The sequence below is a fragment of the Medicago sativa genome, chromosome 4 (assembly GCF_051527215.1).
Source record: "Medicago sativa cultivar Bolivia chromosome 4, Bolivia_mono, whole genome shotgun sequence".
Taxonomy (NCBI): domain Eukaryota; kingdom Viridiplantae; phylum Streptophyta; class Magnoliopsida; order Fabales; family Fabaceae; genus Medicago; species Medicago sativa.
Genome location: NC_140752.1, coordinates 71,995,703 through 72,009,838, shown reverse-complemented (window position 1 = coordinate 72,009,838; position 14,136 = coordinate 71,995,703). Strand labels below are relative to the sequence as shown.

Below are 14,136 nucleotides of genomic sequence, written 5' to 3'. Positions count from 1 at the left end.
CAATCTCAAAAAATCAACCAAATACATATTTAAATTTGATTACCACATCTAGTTATACGTTAAAAAATGATTAGTGCTTTGCTCTGGAAAAAGTTTTTTTCGAACGAATGGATCAAGGATTTGACCTCACAATCAAATACGCTTGAAAGACATGCTAGACGTATAAATTCAATTCAAATGCCTAAAATACATGATTATGTGCTACAAAAGAGGTATGCGGTTTTTATATGGCCCCGTAACATTTATAGCATCCGAAACATAGGCAAACACAAGTGTGCAATTAAATATGGCATCCGAAACATAGGCAAACACAAGTGTGCAATTAAATATGGTCCATGGACCCTTTAATTCTAATGAACAACAAGAAGCTTCGATAAAACACTCGTCTCTTAGTACTAGAATAACATCAAAATGTGTTTATATAATACTTGGGTACACTGGTCCCTTAGATAGACCAAGGCGAACTTCCATTCCGTGGTGCATGTCCAATGGCCGAAAAGTCTCTGATTCACGAGGGTCTGCATACAACATTAACAACGTTGAGAAAGGTGCAGAGATAAGTACCAACAACAACAAAGTGCCACATGCCAATGAGCCAAAAATAATAAGCAACATACAACATTGCAATCTTTAACTATATCATGGATCCCTAGTTCACGACAGAACCAATCCAATAGCTAAAACTAAAAAATTATGATTTGAGCAGGCTATATATAACTTTTTTGGTGTGTTGAAAATAATATTGCCTGCTTAAAATATTAACGCTAGTGGATACAAACTATGCATCTATATCACAGTATCATGTCGAAATTATAATAATGCTTAGTAAAATCGTAACAGTGCAAAATTTCAAAATCAATGCAGATTCACAGTACGTCTGAATCAGCTATGAAATTTTGTTTAAATTACTCTATGTTAGACTCTGAAACCACGGTTATCAATTTAAAGTGTCATGTAAAGTCCTTGGAATCTTAATAATGATACAAATGGAACATAATTGCAGGCACCCCATCATAATCACAATAAAGCTCACTGAACATTGATCTACACAACTACAATCTGATAGATACCGGTTCAATACCTGATCTGAAGTCTGACACAATCATCTCAAAACAAAAAGGAACTTGGTTACATGTAGCCAAAAACATCTTACTCCTATATAATCTATATATAAGGTTGAATGTTTTAAGGTTTAGAGCACAAGCTCTTTCCAAAGCTTAGTTATGCATAATAAAGTTGAACCAAACAGGAAAACAATTCTAACGTAACCCCAATTATATCAAGCAGGGACCACTATTAATAGAGTAAGAGTTCATGTCAGATGTTAATGAAGCATAATTATAATATGGAAAATGTTAACTAGTGCCCTTAAGGAAACAAGAACAGTAAGAAATTTTTAGAAAATGTTGTTTTCAGTGCAAATCTTACCTTTTTTGTTTCCTTAACTAGTGTCTTGCATGACCCTAATAATATTTCATTTTCATTCAGCAAAAGAAGCAACGGTTTCAAGATTTCATAATAATGAAGTATAATTTTAATATATCATGCAAGAAGCACTACTTAAGTAGAGAAACCGAATGTTTCAAAGATCAATAGAGACTATTCGTATCAACTACACATAGCTCTAAGCATAGTTCAGCTAATCCATAGTGACAAAAAATTAAAATAAGTAATGAACACTGCCAAAAAACAAAATAATGAAAGGAAAATCATATCACCATTTAGAAAATCTTCAAAACCAAAGTGATCAAGAGTTCCTGTAACAGTCTCCAAACCCAGCATTGAAGAAGGAATTACCCCTGGAGGCCTCTGGAACCTACAAGGAACAATGGTAATATGGTATTACATCAAATTCAAACCACTCTCTCTCTTAGCAATAAAAATATTCAAGCAAATGATTTCTACAACAAACTTCTGCAAATCATCAAATCAGCCAGCCAGCCAACATTGCGCTGTTAGTTAACTCACTTTCACATATCAATAGTTGCTTTCACATTAACATACCAACATGATTTAGCTTGCATTCTTATGTCATTGTCCTATGTTCCCATTACCCAAAATATGAACTGTGAATGAAATTTCTACTAGGAGTGGATAAGCAAACAGCATATGACCAAACCCGGTGACTGAAATTAACATATGGATGGTCTCTTGTGGGTTGTTGGGTACTAAGATTCATATGGATTTTGACCGGCGCTGCTATTCTTACTCTGTTATTAACATATGGGAAACCATATTCAACCGATGCGCGACAACCATATCCATATGAAAGAATAGGATCTGACATGTGAATAGTATCTGAAATTAACATATGGGAAACCATATCCAACGGATGCGCTGCTATTCTGGTACTATTCACATGTCAGATCCTATTCTTTCCAAAAAAAAAAAATACTCTTAGCAGGGTAACTCAATCACACCGATGCCTCTTTAAACATAAGATTTGCTTTGAGACTCACAAATTGACAGGAGAAATAATTCATCATTTCAAGTCAAAATTAATTGTATATTTCCATAGCACGTTAATTTATTTGTCAATTTATTACTACATGCATTGGGATTTCACAGTCACAATAACTTTTAACATTTCTCTTTTCATCAGCAAAACTTTACCATTTCTTTCTTTTATATTTGACTCAAGCTCAAGAGTAGAGGTGCTAGCATTCAATTTTAAAATTTCCAGAATACTTGCCACTGCCACACAATCATCTCGACTGCTTTCCTTCTAAAGCTCTTTGATTTGGCTCTTAACAACAAGCAGCAAATTTGAATTTGCTCATTGCAATATGCCACCTAAGCATGGTGATTCGAACACATTTCTTCATAATCGGCTTCACTCACTCAATCTCATTTTTTGTATCACTTTTTTAGCATAAAACATAGTTTCTCTCAAGTCAAAGTTTACATGGTTTTGTAAGCTAGATCCGAGTTTATCTTTTTAATAGTGTTAAAATATGCTTCTTGTTCTTTGTTGAAACTAAGCTAGTCTTGTTTCTCTATACTTTATATTTCTTCTCACTGTGAAATCTGAGATATAGGTCGTATTTAAAACTGTAAAGAAACAGTTGTGCACCTGAAAGCCCAACCAATCCACGACCCGACCAATCCACATTCCAAACGGACGGTGATGGATGTAGATATCTCAACTGTGGTTATGGAAGGATTTGTATTTTTCAACTGAAACCAACCGATCATCCACCCCCAATTTCTACAATACAAATTTTAACACTCTCTACTTGTTAAAAACAAGGTTTCATGTCTTCATGTCATGTTATCACTGAAGTTAATAATTTCAACTTTCATATCATTTTAAGAATCTATTCTTGAAAAAATAGACTATTAAACATCCAAATACTCGTACCCAGAAAGTATTTTCCTTTCAAGTTCCTCATTCAGTAGGAAAACAGCTCCATACCAAGTTAGTTAACTCACATTCACATATCAATAGCTATTTTCGCATATTCACAAACAAACACAATTTTAGCTGACATTCTTATGCCATTGTTTGTCCTATTTCCCCAATATATGAGCTGCGATTGAAATTCCTACCATACAAATTCAAACACTCACTACTAATACAAACAAGGTTTTGTGTCATATCATCGACTTTCAAATCATTTTATGAATCTAGCCTTGAAAAATAGATAAATTAAACTCGAAATACCCGTACCTAGAAAGAATTTGCCTGTCAAGTTCCTCCTTGAGTGGAAAAGCAGCTCCATACAAGTTCACTTTGCATTGCCTTTTCATAGCTTCTTCCACACCCCTTACCTAAAAACAACACCCAAATGAAAACAAACACACATAACACTTAAAAATCCAAACTTTAAAATAAAAAACAAAGATCCTATTCAATTAGATCATATAACACTTTTTTATGTCTTCTTCGATCAATTTTATTCAAAACCCTTTTTTTTTTCCTAAATTCAAAATCCTGGAAATCGCTAACATCAAAATTAAACAAATCGATTGAAAAAACAACAATTAGATCGGGTAAAGATAAACACGGAAAGATTAAAACAGGAAATTGAAACAGAAAGAAAGAGGGATTACAGATTGGAGAGATGATTCGAGAGGGTGAGCACCAACGATGTCACTCTTGACTCCGGGGAGTCCGAAACGAAGAACATCGGTGTGGACACCTCCGATTTGGTGTGCAATGGTCTTTGATTCTTCTTCCATGTCGATTTCTGTGTTTCGAATTCTTCGATTTCTCTTTTCTTTCAGTATCGAGTTTCAGTGGAACAACAAAATCGCTTATATATAAAGGGTTTCTTTGTGAATAAGTTAGTAATTAATAATTAAATACTTTTTTTCCTGACAAAATAGTTACTACCTCCGTCCCGGTTTAATTGACCTACTTTGGTTTTTCACACAGATTAAGAAAAGTGTATAAATAAAGAGGAAAGTGGAATATATTGTATTAGGAATGATAAAAGTAGTATTATTTAGTGTTATATTGTATTGAGAATGATGAAAGTTGTATTGAAAATTGAAATGGGTCAGTTATTTTGGGACACTTTTTTTTAGAAAATTGGTCAGTTATTCCGGGACGGAGGGAGTACTTGTTAATTAAAAGGTTTTAAATAAGTTTTGTTTCGGTCCTTTTTTTTTTTTTGAAAGAATATAAGTTTTGATCCTATAAACATACAACATTTGCTTTTTTTTGTCTTTATGTAAAAATTATTAGAGGCCATCTTTGATGATGAAAAATATTTTGGGTACCATTTTTTTAAGAAAAAATTTAGAGGATTAATAATGAAAAATCTCATGTTTATAGAGACGAATAACTTTTTTAATTCAGAGGTCGTGCGTTTGAATGCATCCTTCGATGTTAAATTAAATTTCTTAAAGGAGAGTTTTCTAATCCTTTGTGGTCTTTCTCAACTAGATAAATTAGTCTATGCAGTTGCGTAAGAAATACAGAGTTCAGACCTATATTAACTTTCTTTTTTGAAGAAACCGATATTAACTTTCTTATGAATTATATGACCAAGAATATTATTGAACTTCTGTAAATTCTTGATAACGTATTGATAGTTGTGTGTTTTTCTTTGGATCAAATTGCCTTGCGGTTAGAGACTCGTCTTGAAGGTGAATAAGTAGAAAGTTCGGAGTTCGAGTCTCGACTTCTACATGTATAACGCGATATTCTTATTTATTGAGTAATATGTAATACTCCCCCTGATCAATGGTCAAATAACCTAATTGTGTTTTATTCTCAGGAATAAAAACATATTACACTCTAAACATTTGAATAAAAAAATGAAAAGTAGTGTATAAATTTTATTCATGAGAATAAATAATTTATCGAAATGTTATCCCAGTTTTAAAAAATCAATCTATAGTAATACCAAGTTTTGATTTTTTTTTATTTCATATTTTACCATTAATTTAAGAGTTTAATTTGTAAATACTCTTATGTGTAAAAAGTTCCACGCTGTTAAGAAACAAATCACAGTCAATTAAATTTTTCACACCACAAAATGAATAATAAGTACACCAATCATAGATTGGATAGAGCCTTCATCATAGCTTGGCGTGGCCTGCATAAGGCAACCAAAGGTTCAACTTTGGGCATTGTAAGCCCTATTCCCTCATTCATGTCAATTTCTTCATCCCCAATTCTCTCCCACTCAAAACATTGAACCAAAGATCCTATCGCATGTCCCATAACACGTTTTGCCAAAACAGCTCCAGGACAAGATCTCCTTCCAATACCAAATGGAAGCATATTGTAAATTTCACCACTGCATAATTCCCCTTCTTCAAATCTCTCTGGCACGAATTTTGTTGGATTTATCCATAAGTTAGGGTCTCTATGTAAGGTCCAAAGATTCACAAGAAGCATTGTCCCTTTTGGTATATCAAAACCACAAACATTGCAATCATTGGAGGACTCGTGTGGTATCATTAGTGGAGCCACAGGGTATAAACGAAGTGTCTCCATAATTACGTTTTGCAAGTATTTTAGCTTTGAAACATTTGATTCATTCATGAGTTGATCCTGCCCCACACATGTGTCTATTTCGGCCCTAACCTTATTTATTGTTTCTGGATGGTTTAGTAGAAGTGAGAGTGTCCATTCCATGGTTGTAGCTGAAGTCTCTGAGCCGGAAAATACTTCCATGACATAACTTGTGTGCCATTGGGAAAATCCTGGCCATTGATGTTTGTGGATGTGTGTGTGTGGTGGAGATGCAATGGTATACAAGCTATGACACCAATGGCACACAAGCTATGGCACCAAAGTGGAGTTTCTCTGAGCCAGCTACAAGCATGACCTATATCATTATTGTAACATATAATGTCAAATGTTAATTTAATGAGGTCATGCATAACTCTCAAGATAATTTTTTTATTTAGACTTATTAAAGTGTCTTAAGAAATATATAAAGTGATAATATTGGATTAAGTGTAGTGTAGTTACACATAGTCATACGCATCTCAACCGTCGAATCAAAATCGAACGATTCACATTTAAAATAGATTTGTTTTTTACTTTAAATTGTCCGAATTACATCATATATAAGATCATTATACATAAATTTATATTAGTGAATGAAATTCACTAATATAAATTTTATGAAATATGAATAGATTTATCTATCAGTTGGTGAAAAATTAAATTTATGCATTATACAACACTAATTTTTTCATTCATGTTAAACAAAGTATTAAACTTTACTAGTTTTTACTTTTGGGAGCCGCCCCCTTCTTTATATTTTATAATCACCAAATGCCAATGACACTAATTATTAGCTAAATATAATATTATTTTAGGTTTACTTCACATGTGTTCCTATTCGAAATGTTTTTAGACGCTAAGACCATCTTTAATAGGGGTTTCAAATTTGAAGACTTGGTATTTATTAGTATGTTTATTTGGGAGAAATTTTTAATAAGTCTCATTTAAGAAATTTATGTGAGATGCTAGGTTGGAGGGATTAAGTGCTTATTAGATAATACTATTAAAAAAATATAAATGAATGATAAATATAAATGAATGATGAGTACATGTGAGACCCATTTAATTACTTAAAAATAATTGTCTCTATCATAAATGTTTTAAGTGTAAACACATATCCTAATACTCAAACCTTAATAAAAAAAACTTATATCTTACTTTCTTAAAAGATGAACCATTGTATAATTGTGCTTTTGTTATTGTCATATTCGACCATTGTCATTATTCTAACGTTTTGAAAGATACGATGCTATATTTTCTTGGCTTAATCTAATAAGAACATTGCTTTCCTACCTAAGAAGTTGCTAAAAGGCGCATAGAAAATACATTTTTACTCTCGATTGTAGTTAACTATGGTTTGCTAAATGTAACCGTAGTTAACTACCGTTGGTACAACTGCAGTTCAGTTTTATAAAAAAACAAATGTCAATTTTCCCAACATAAGGTCTGGAAAAGTGACTTAGAGGTTAAATTTTTTCATGATTTTTGCAGACATGTTTAGGACATAAAATTCACATCTTCCACAAAAAAATTAGAATTTTCCAACAAGGGACAAATTAAATATGAATTTTTAACGCGTCAAAAATTCAAGAAACTAAAACATCAAAACATCAACCAAGAAATCGAATTTTGATTTGGTTTTTTGCAGACACCTTTATAAAAATGCATATAGATGATCCGCAAATTTTCGTAATATTCCGACTAAGCATCAATTTATTTAGATTTTTCGACCGAAACAACCAAAATCGCAATTTTTTCTCAAGTGTGTCTGCACCCACGAGTATATATATATATATATATATATATATATATATATATATATATATATCATATTATCCTCTTTTCCTTAAAAAAAAAAATCATATTCTCCTCTTTTTTTATGGATACATATTTGATGTATATATCTTGAGAGAGAAAGAGGAGAAAGAGATAAGAGAATGTGTTGTGATACAAAGAGATAGATAATTATAAAAACATATGTTGAATGAATGTTTGAGAAAATTGAATGTACAATTTAAATAATCCTCACCAGAACAACGCCTTTAATTATTTCGTTGGTGTAGAATTCAGGCTCCATTTGCTGCATGTCCAACATAACATCAATTAGTGTCATATTGCTTTGATCGTTGATTCTGTTTCTCCTTTTATCATCAAGTAGATTTTGAAGGAAGCTATCCATCTTTTTCATCACCTTCACCATCTTCTCTTTCTTCCTTTGGAAATCAATCCATTTTAAAATTGGAAAAAAATCATTCAAATTTCCATTTCCAAGAAGTTCTAAATACTCATTCACTAAACTTTGAAACTCCTTTTCTTCTAAGGAAACAGCATCTTTACCATAGTATCGTTTTCCATATATCATTCTCAACATGATGTTGAAAGAAAGCTCTAAAGTTTTTGTTTTAAGGTCCACCTTTGACAATAATTGTCCTTCACGCTCTTCGAAGATTTGCTTAACAAACAATTGCACCTCTTCCTCTCGAACTTTGGCGAACATTGCAAGACGTTTTGTGGAGAAAAGCTCCAACGTTGTTAAACGTCGTAGTTTGCGCCAAAGTTCTCCGTAGGAAGAAAAACCCAACGTTGTACTATTGTAATTGAGATATTTTCCAACAAGTGTGAGGGGACGATTTGCGAATGTAATGTCATTTTTCGACAAACATTCTTCTATCGCGGAAGGTGAAGAAACGACAAGCATATTGCGTGAGCCCACGCGGAGAAAGAAGATGTGGCCATAGATTTGTGCAAGCTTGTGGAGGCTTCGATGTAAGGGTTCTTTGATGAGATGAAGATGACCTATGAATGGTAAAGAAGGTGGGGAAGGAGGGAGGTTTTTAAGGTTGGATAGTTTCTTTAGTATGAATTTCAAAAGGAAGATAAATGTGAGGAGAAAAAGGGAAGTACGTATCATCCAACTAGATGATTCTTCCATTCTAATATTTGTTACCACCAGTACCACTATCTTGCTTGTATTCCAATAATGTTTGTAGCTTCCTAATTCAAGTTATATATGTATGAGTGAGTGGTGTTGTAGTTCATTTATATCGAGTGGTTGGGGCCTTATCGAGGACAAACTCATTCATGTCATGTTTCTCACGTTCAATTATGTTTGGGTAGTGTTAACTTGTGCCCTTAGGGCACATGTTAAGAAACCTAAAAGAAGAAACTTCCTATAAAATTTTGTGCATTTAAATGATTAAAAAGTTAAATATTAAATGAAATGCACACATTCCAATAAGTTTTTTCCATATTTGAATCATTAACTTGTGCCTTGAGGGCACAAGTTAACATTTCCCATTATGTTTATTTATACTTTGATCATGACGTTTATTTATTCTAAAATTAAACTTGTATAGAGATATACAAGTTGTAAAAATTTTATTTTTATTTTTCTCCTACACCCCTTCAAATTTAAGTGGAGTTGGTGATTTTAATGCATGTTATTGTGTAGGCACACTCACAATCCAATCATTTAAGGGTATGTTTGGTTGTGAGAAGAAAGTGTGAAGAGAGAAAGAGGTAAGAAAGAGTAAGAGAAGAGAGAAGTTGATGAGAAATAGAGTAGATTTGAGATATTGTTTGGTATAAGAGAGAAAGAAGAGAAATAGAAGAGAAAGAAGTGTGTTTAGTTTTTAAAAAGACTAAAATATCCTTATACTAGAAATGTTAATATACAATATTATATCTGAATTTAATTTCATATAAACACAAATGTAGTTTTATTTTATTTTAATTTAACCAAGAATTAACTAAAATACATTTTTTACATAGAAATTGAATAGATTATTTACTTAATTAATAATTTAAAATATTTGAATTTAATCTATTAAATTAATTCTTGTTTACATAGTCATTCAATTAAACTAAATTATCATTTAACTAATTAGTGAATTCCAAAAGTTTCATTTGGTCCTTAAAAAAAAAAGTTTCATTTGGATTAAATTAATTCGAACAAAGAGGAAGACGCCTGTTGTTCATTTTAATCCATTAAATTAATTGCCTTCTAGTTTCCTGACCTGCTGCTACAACAACAAAAAATAACTTGAAAATAAGTAAAAAAAAAATTGGTGCATACTAGCATTTTCTTTTTGTTGGTGTGAAAACAAGTAAATAATAGTAGCTATTGCGCCTACTGTATATAATAGGGAGAAAAGTGGAAAACTAAACAAAAATTCCATCTCCGCTCTGTTTCTTCCCACTTATGGAGAGAAGTGATAAAGGCGTGGGTCCCACATCATTTTATCTCTCTGCCCACTTTCTCTTCTTAACCGAACATGAGAAATTGTCCTTCTCTCTCCCCACTTTCTCTCTTTCTTATTTCTCTTCTACCAAACGCGCTGTATAATGTCTTTTTAAAAAAAAAATGCAAACATGTGTTCTTAAGGAACATGTTAAAGATTCTATTAATAGAAATTATGTATTGAAAATTGTGTCAATTTATTTTACCAAAAGTTTAACACTATTAATCTATAATGTAATTTTTAGATGTTCAAATAACTTCTTTTTTTAAAAAAAATGTTAAGCCTCGAACCAAGGACCACACGGTTGAAAAATAAATCATACAACCAAGTGACCTACAAGAAACTAGCTCAAATAACATTTCTCTTAAATACACTAGACATTTTTCTTAATAAATACGAAACAAACAAATGTTTATAAAAAGAGAAGGACGACTTCAAACATACATTCACTACATTATCGTTGTCTTCATTCTAACAAAATTCATTTGTCCAAGCCTGACGTTATGTAGAAATTTAACACACACAAAAATGTTTTTGGTGTCCACTTTTATTTATTTTATTTTACAATACTTTTATTTAGTTTTCACACATTCATTTATTTATTAAGTTACATACAACACAAATTGCATAATACATAAGTTATATATTTGAGATAACCTCTATCATAACTTGTCGTGGCTTGCATATGGCAACCAAAGGTTCAACTTTGGGCATCGTAAGCCCTATTCCCTCATTCATGTCAATTTCTTCATCTCCAATTCTCTCCCACTCAAAACATTGAATCAAAGATCCTATTGCATGCCCAATAAAACGTTTTGCTAAAGCAGCTCCAGGACAAGATCTCCTTCCAATACCAAATGGAATCATATTGTAAATTTCACCACCACCTAAGTCCCCTTCTTCAAATCTCTCTGGCACAAACCTTGTTGGATCTTTCCATAAGTTAGGGTCTCTATGTAGGGCCCAAAGATTCACAAGAAGCATTGTCCCTTTTGGTATATCAAAACCACAAACATTGCAATCATTGGAGGATTCGTGTGGTAACATTAGTGGAGCCGGAGGGTATAAACGAAGTGTCTCCATAATTACCATTTGCAAATATTTTAGTTTTGAAGCATCTGATTCATTCATAAGTTGATCTTGTCCCACAGAAGTGTCTATTTCAGCCCTTACCTTATTCATTGTTTCTGGATGGTTGAGGAGAAGTGAGAGTGCCCATTCCATGGTTGTAGCCGATGGCTCAGAGCCAGCTACAAGTATTACCTGCATAATTATTTTGACATATGTGGTGAATTGTTAATTCAAGATTACGTAGTACCAATTTCATATCTAAAAACTAGGCAAAATTAATTGAAGCAATTGTTAATTACTATATTTTTTTCATTTGAATCTTTTCATTCCATTCCCTCTCTCCTTCTACCCCTTCTATAATTAATGTCTCTTTCTCTAAATTTTAGAGAGAAGATCAAAAGAGAGATAAAGTACATATTTTGAAAAGAGGAAGAAGGAAACGGTGATTAGAAGAAGATGATTCATTTAGATTATTTTTTTGGGTAAGCAAATTATTCAATTAATAAGATAGTACTATATATAAAGTCAACATGTATTTTTTTTTTTTTTAAGTAGTCTAATGGCTAGAATTAATGTGGAGAAATGGAATGTTCATGATTCGAACCCCAACCCCTGCATATAATTTCTAATATCCCTACCAACTAAGCTAAGTTTACGGATAAAGTCAACATGTTTGTTCCTTAATAATTTTCACTACAACTTTTCCCTCTAAAAAAAACTACTACAACCAAGGCGTAGCTTGACTTCCATTTGTAGCATATGGCCAACTTTAAAAAAAAAAACTCATGCAACAATTATGAATGGAGAAATGATATATGTGCAACAAATTTAGTACAACTTTCTTTTATACTAATATTGTATTTTTACTCTATCTTTCTTCCTTACTTTAAAATGTTGAAAATATTTTTAAGATATCAACTTTTTATAATTTTTGCTAAGAAGTAATTAAAGATGTTAAAAGTCAAATCGTGCATTGACTTATACGAAACAGTCGACTGATTGTTTCAAAAAAAAGATCAATCATTTTGGGACGAATGAAGTATAGTAAATAAGAAGTGTTTTATATGGACATTGGACACTCATTCTTCTTTCACCCGCAACATAAGGTTAATCGCGTGCAAAAATATTTTTAATTTAGTTGAGTGGATGCTGAATAAAAACTGTGATTAATTCATGTGGTTGAACCAACCACAATTTTGACTAAGAATTGAATTGAGCCTCTAATTAATTGAATTAATTATATAGATAATGTTAACTTGTGTCCGTGTTAAAAAACTCATAAGAAATATTTTTACAAAATTTTGTGCATTCAATTTATTAAAAATTTAAAGATTAAATTTAATATACACATTACAATAAATTATTTATATATTTAATTCATAAGTTTGTGTTTTTAAGAGCACAAGTTATCACTACTCTGATCCAGCGCCGCGTGTATAAAAATGGGTGTGCATGAGCGACACGTGTATAGAAAATGGTGTGCATGTAACATTAATCAATGAATCAATAATACAGTAATACTCACCAAAACAACGCCTTTCACTATTTCGTGCGTGTAGAATTCTGGTTCCTTTTGTTGCAAGTCTAGCATAACATCAATCAACGTCATATTTCTTTCTTCATTGCTCCAATTTTTCCGTTTCTCATCAAGTAGCCTCTGAAGGAAGCTATCCATCTTTTTCATCAAGTTTATCATCTTCTCTTTCTTCCCTTGAAAATCAATCCATTTTAGTATTGGAAAACAATCATTCAAATTTCCATTTCCAAGAAGCTCTACATACTCATTCATTAAAATTTGAAACTCCTTTCCTTCTAAGGCAACTGCATCCTCACCATAGTATCGTTTCCCTGAAATCACTCTCAACATAATATTGAAAGAAAGTTCTAAACATTTTCTTTTAAGGTCAACCCTAGACAACAATTGTCCCTTGCACCCTTCAAAGATTTGCTTAACTAACAATTGCACTTCTTCTTCTCGAACTTTCGTGAACATCGCAAGACGATTGGTGGAGAAAAGCTCAGTTGTCGTTAAACGACGTAGTTTGCGATGAAGTTCACCGTAGGGAGAAAACCCTAACGCCGTATTATTGTAAGTGAGATATTTTCCGGCAAGTGTATGGGAAGTACGGTTTGCAAATGTAATATCATTTTTTGACAAACAGTCTTCTACAGCAGAAGGTGAAGAAACGACAAGCATGTTGCGTGTCCCTACACGGAGAAAAAAGATGTGGCCATAGATATTTGCGAGCTTGTGGAGGCTACGGTGTAAGGGTTCTTTGATGAGATGAAGATGACCTATGAATGGTAAAGAAGGTGGAGAAGGAGGGAGGTTTTTGTGCTTGGATAGTTTCTTTAGTGTGATTTTCAGAAGGAAGATAAATGTGAGGAGAAAAAGTGAAGTGTGTATCATCCACCTAGCTGATTCTTCCATTTTGATATAGTACTAGTGCTTGGAACTTCCTAGTTATGATTATGAGAGAGTAGTGTTGATATAGTTTGTTTATTTATATAGATAAATAAATATTTGATCTTAATAGTTTGGGTTGACCTACTCATATGGCTCTCTTGATGACAACCACAAATTGTATTTGATCATAAAATATCTATTACAGATAGTGTTTTACAACCACAAATAGTAATTGATCTTAAAATCTGGTACAAGAATAGTCTATTCTCCTTTAAAAGAAAAGTCTATGCTAACGACACGAAGTAAAATTTTACGGATTGGTTTTTTTTTTCTTTCTTTCTTTCTTTTTGTTCTTTTTTTCTAAAGGATAGCCTTAGGCTTCCTTCATTTCTTTTGTGTAAAAAGGTTCAGGCCTTAATCCTGGTTCGCAATTTATTTTCTTAGCTTTG

General features: G+C 32.3%; 3 protein-coding genes across 3 annotated transcripts; all 3 read right to left on the bottom strand.

Moving 5' to 3' along the window:
- Positions 1–220: 220 nt before the first annotated feature.
- LOC146931533 (cyclin-B1-2-like) lies at positions 221–4,231 on the bottom strand. The gene is made up of 4 exons (XM_085703037.1): positions 4,054–4,231; positions 3,671–3,771; positions 1,719–1,816; positions 221–518 (listed from the first exon to the last, which is right to left on the bottom strand). The coding sequence occupies exons 1-4, from the start codon at positions 4,180–4,182 to the stop codon at positions 418–420; spliced, it is 429 nt and encodes a 142-aa protein (XP_085559163.1). The 5' UTR covers positions 4,183–4,231; the 3' UTR covers positions 221–417.
- A 1,218-nt stretch (positions 4,232–5,449) lies between these two features.
- LOC146931532 (cytochrome P450 81Q32-like) lies at positions 5,450–9,021 on the bottom strand. Its single transcript, XM_085703036.1, has 3 exons — positions 7,998–9,021; positions 6,270–6,284; positions 5,450–6,115 (listed from the first exon to the last, which is right to left on the bottom strand). The coding sequence occupies exons 1-3, from the start codon at positions 8,898–8,900 to the stop codon at positions 5,507–5,509; spliced, it is 1,527 nt and encodes a 508-aa protein (XP_085559162.1). The 5' UTR covers positions 8,901–9,021; the 3' UTR covers positions 5,450–5,506.
- A 1,694-nt stretch (positions 9,022–10,715) lies between these two features.
- Positions 10,716–13,754, bottom strand: LOC146931531 (cytochrome P450 81Q32-like). Its single transcript, XM_085703035.1, has 2 exons — positions 12,806–13,754; positions 10,716–11,472 (listed from the first exon to the last, which is right to left on the bottom strand). The coding sequence occupies exons 1-2, from the start codon at positions 13,709–13,711 to the stop codon at positions 10,849–10,851; spliced, it is 1,530 nt and encodes a 509-aa protein (XP_085559161.1). The 5' UTR covers positions 13,712–13,754; the 3' UTR covers positions 10,716–10,848.
- Between the last annotated feature and the right edge of the window lie 382 nt (positions 13,755–14,136).

Excerpts from the sequence above, each read along its gene's own strand:
- LOC146931531 (XM_085703035.1), bottom strand. The coding sequence starts at position 13,711 with ATGGAAGAATCAGCTAGGTGGATGATACACACTTCACTTTTTCTCCTC. Across the intron at positions 11,473-12,805 it reads TAGTGAAAGGCGTTGTTTTG|GTAATACTTGTAGCTGGCTC; the intron begins GTGAGTATTACT and ends ATAATTATGCAG.
- LOC146931532 (XM_085703036.1), bottom strand. The coding sequence starts at position 8,900 with ATGGAAGAATCATCTAGTTGGATGATACGTACTTCCCTTTTTCTCCTC.
- LOC146931533 (XM_085703037.1), bottom strand. The coding sequence starts at position 4,182 with ATGGAAGAAGAATCAAAGACCATTGCACACCAAATCGGAGGTGTCCAC. Across the intron at positions 3,772-4,053 it reads TCGAATCATCTCTCCAATCT|GTAAGGGGTGTGGAAGAAGC; the intron begins GTAATCCCTCTT and ends TGTTGTTTTTAG. Across the intron at positions 1,817-3,670 it reads GACAGGCAAATTCTTTCTAG|GTTCCAGAGGCCTCCAGGGG; the intron begins GTACGGGTATTT and ends TGTTCCTTGTAG.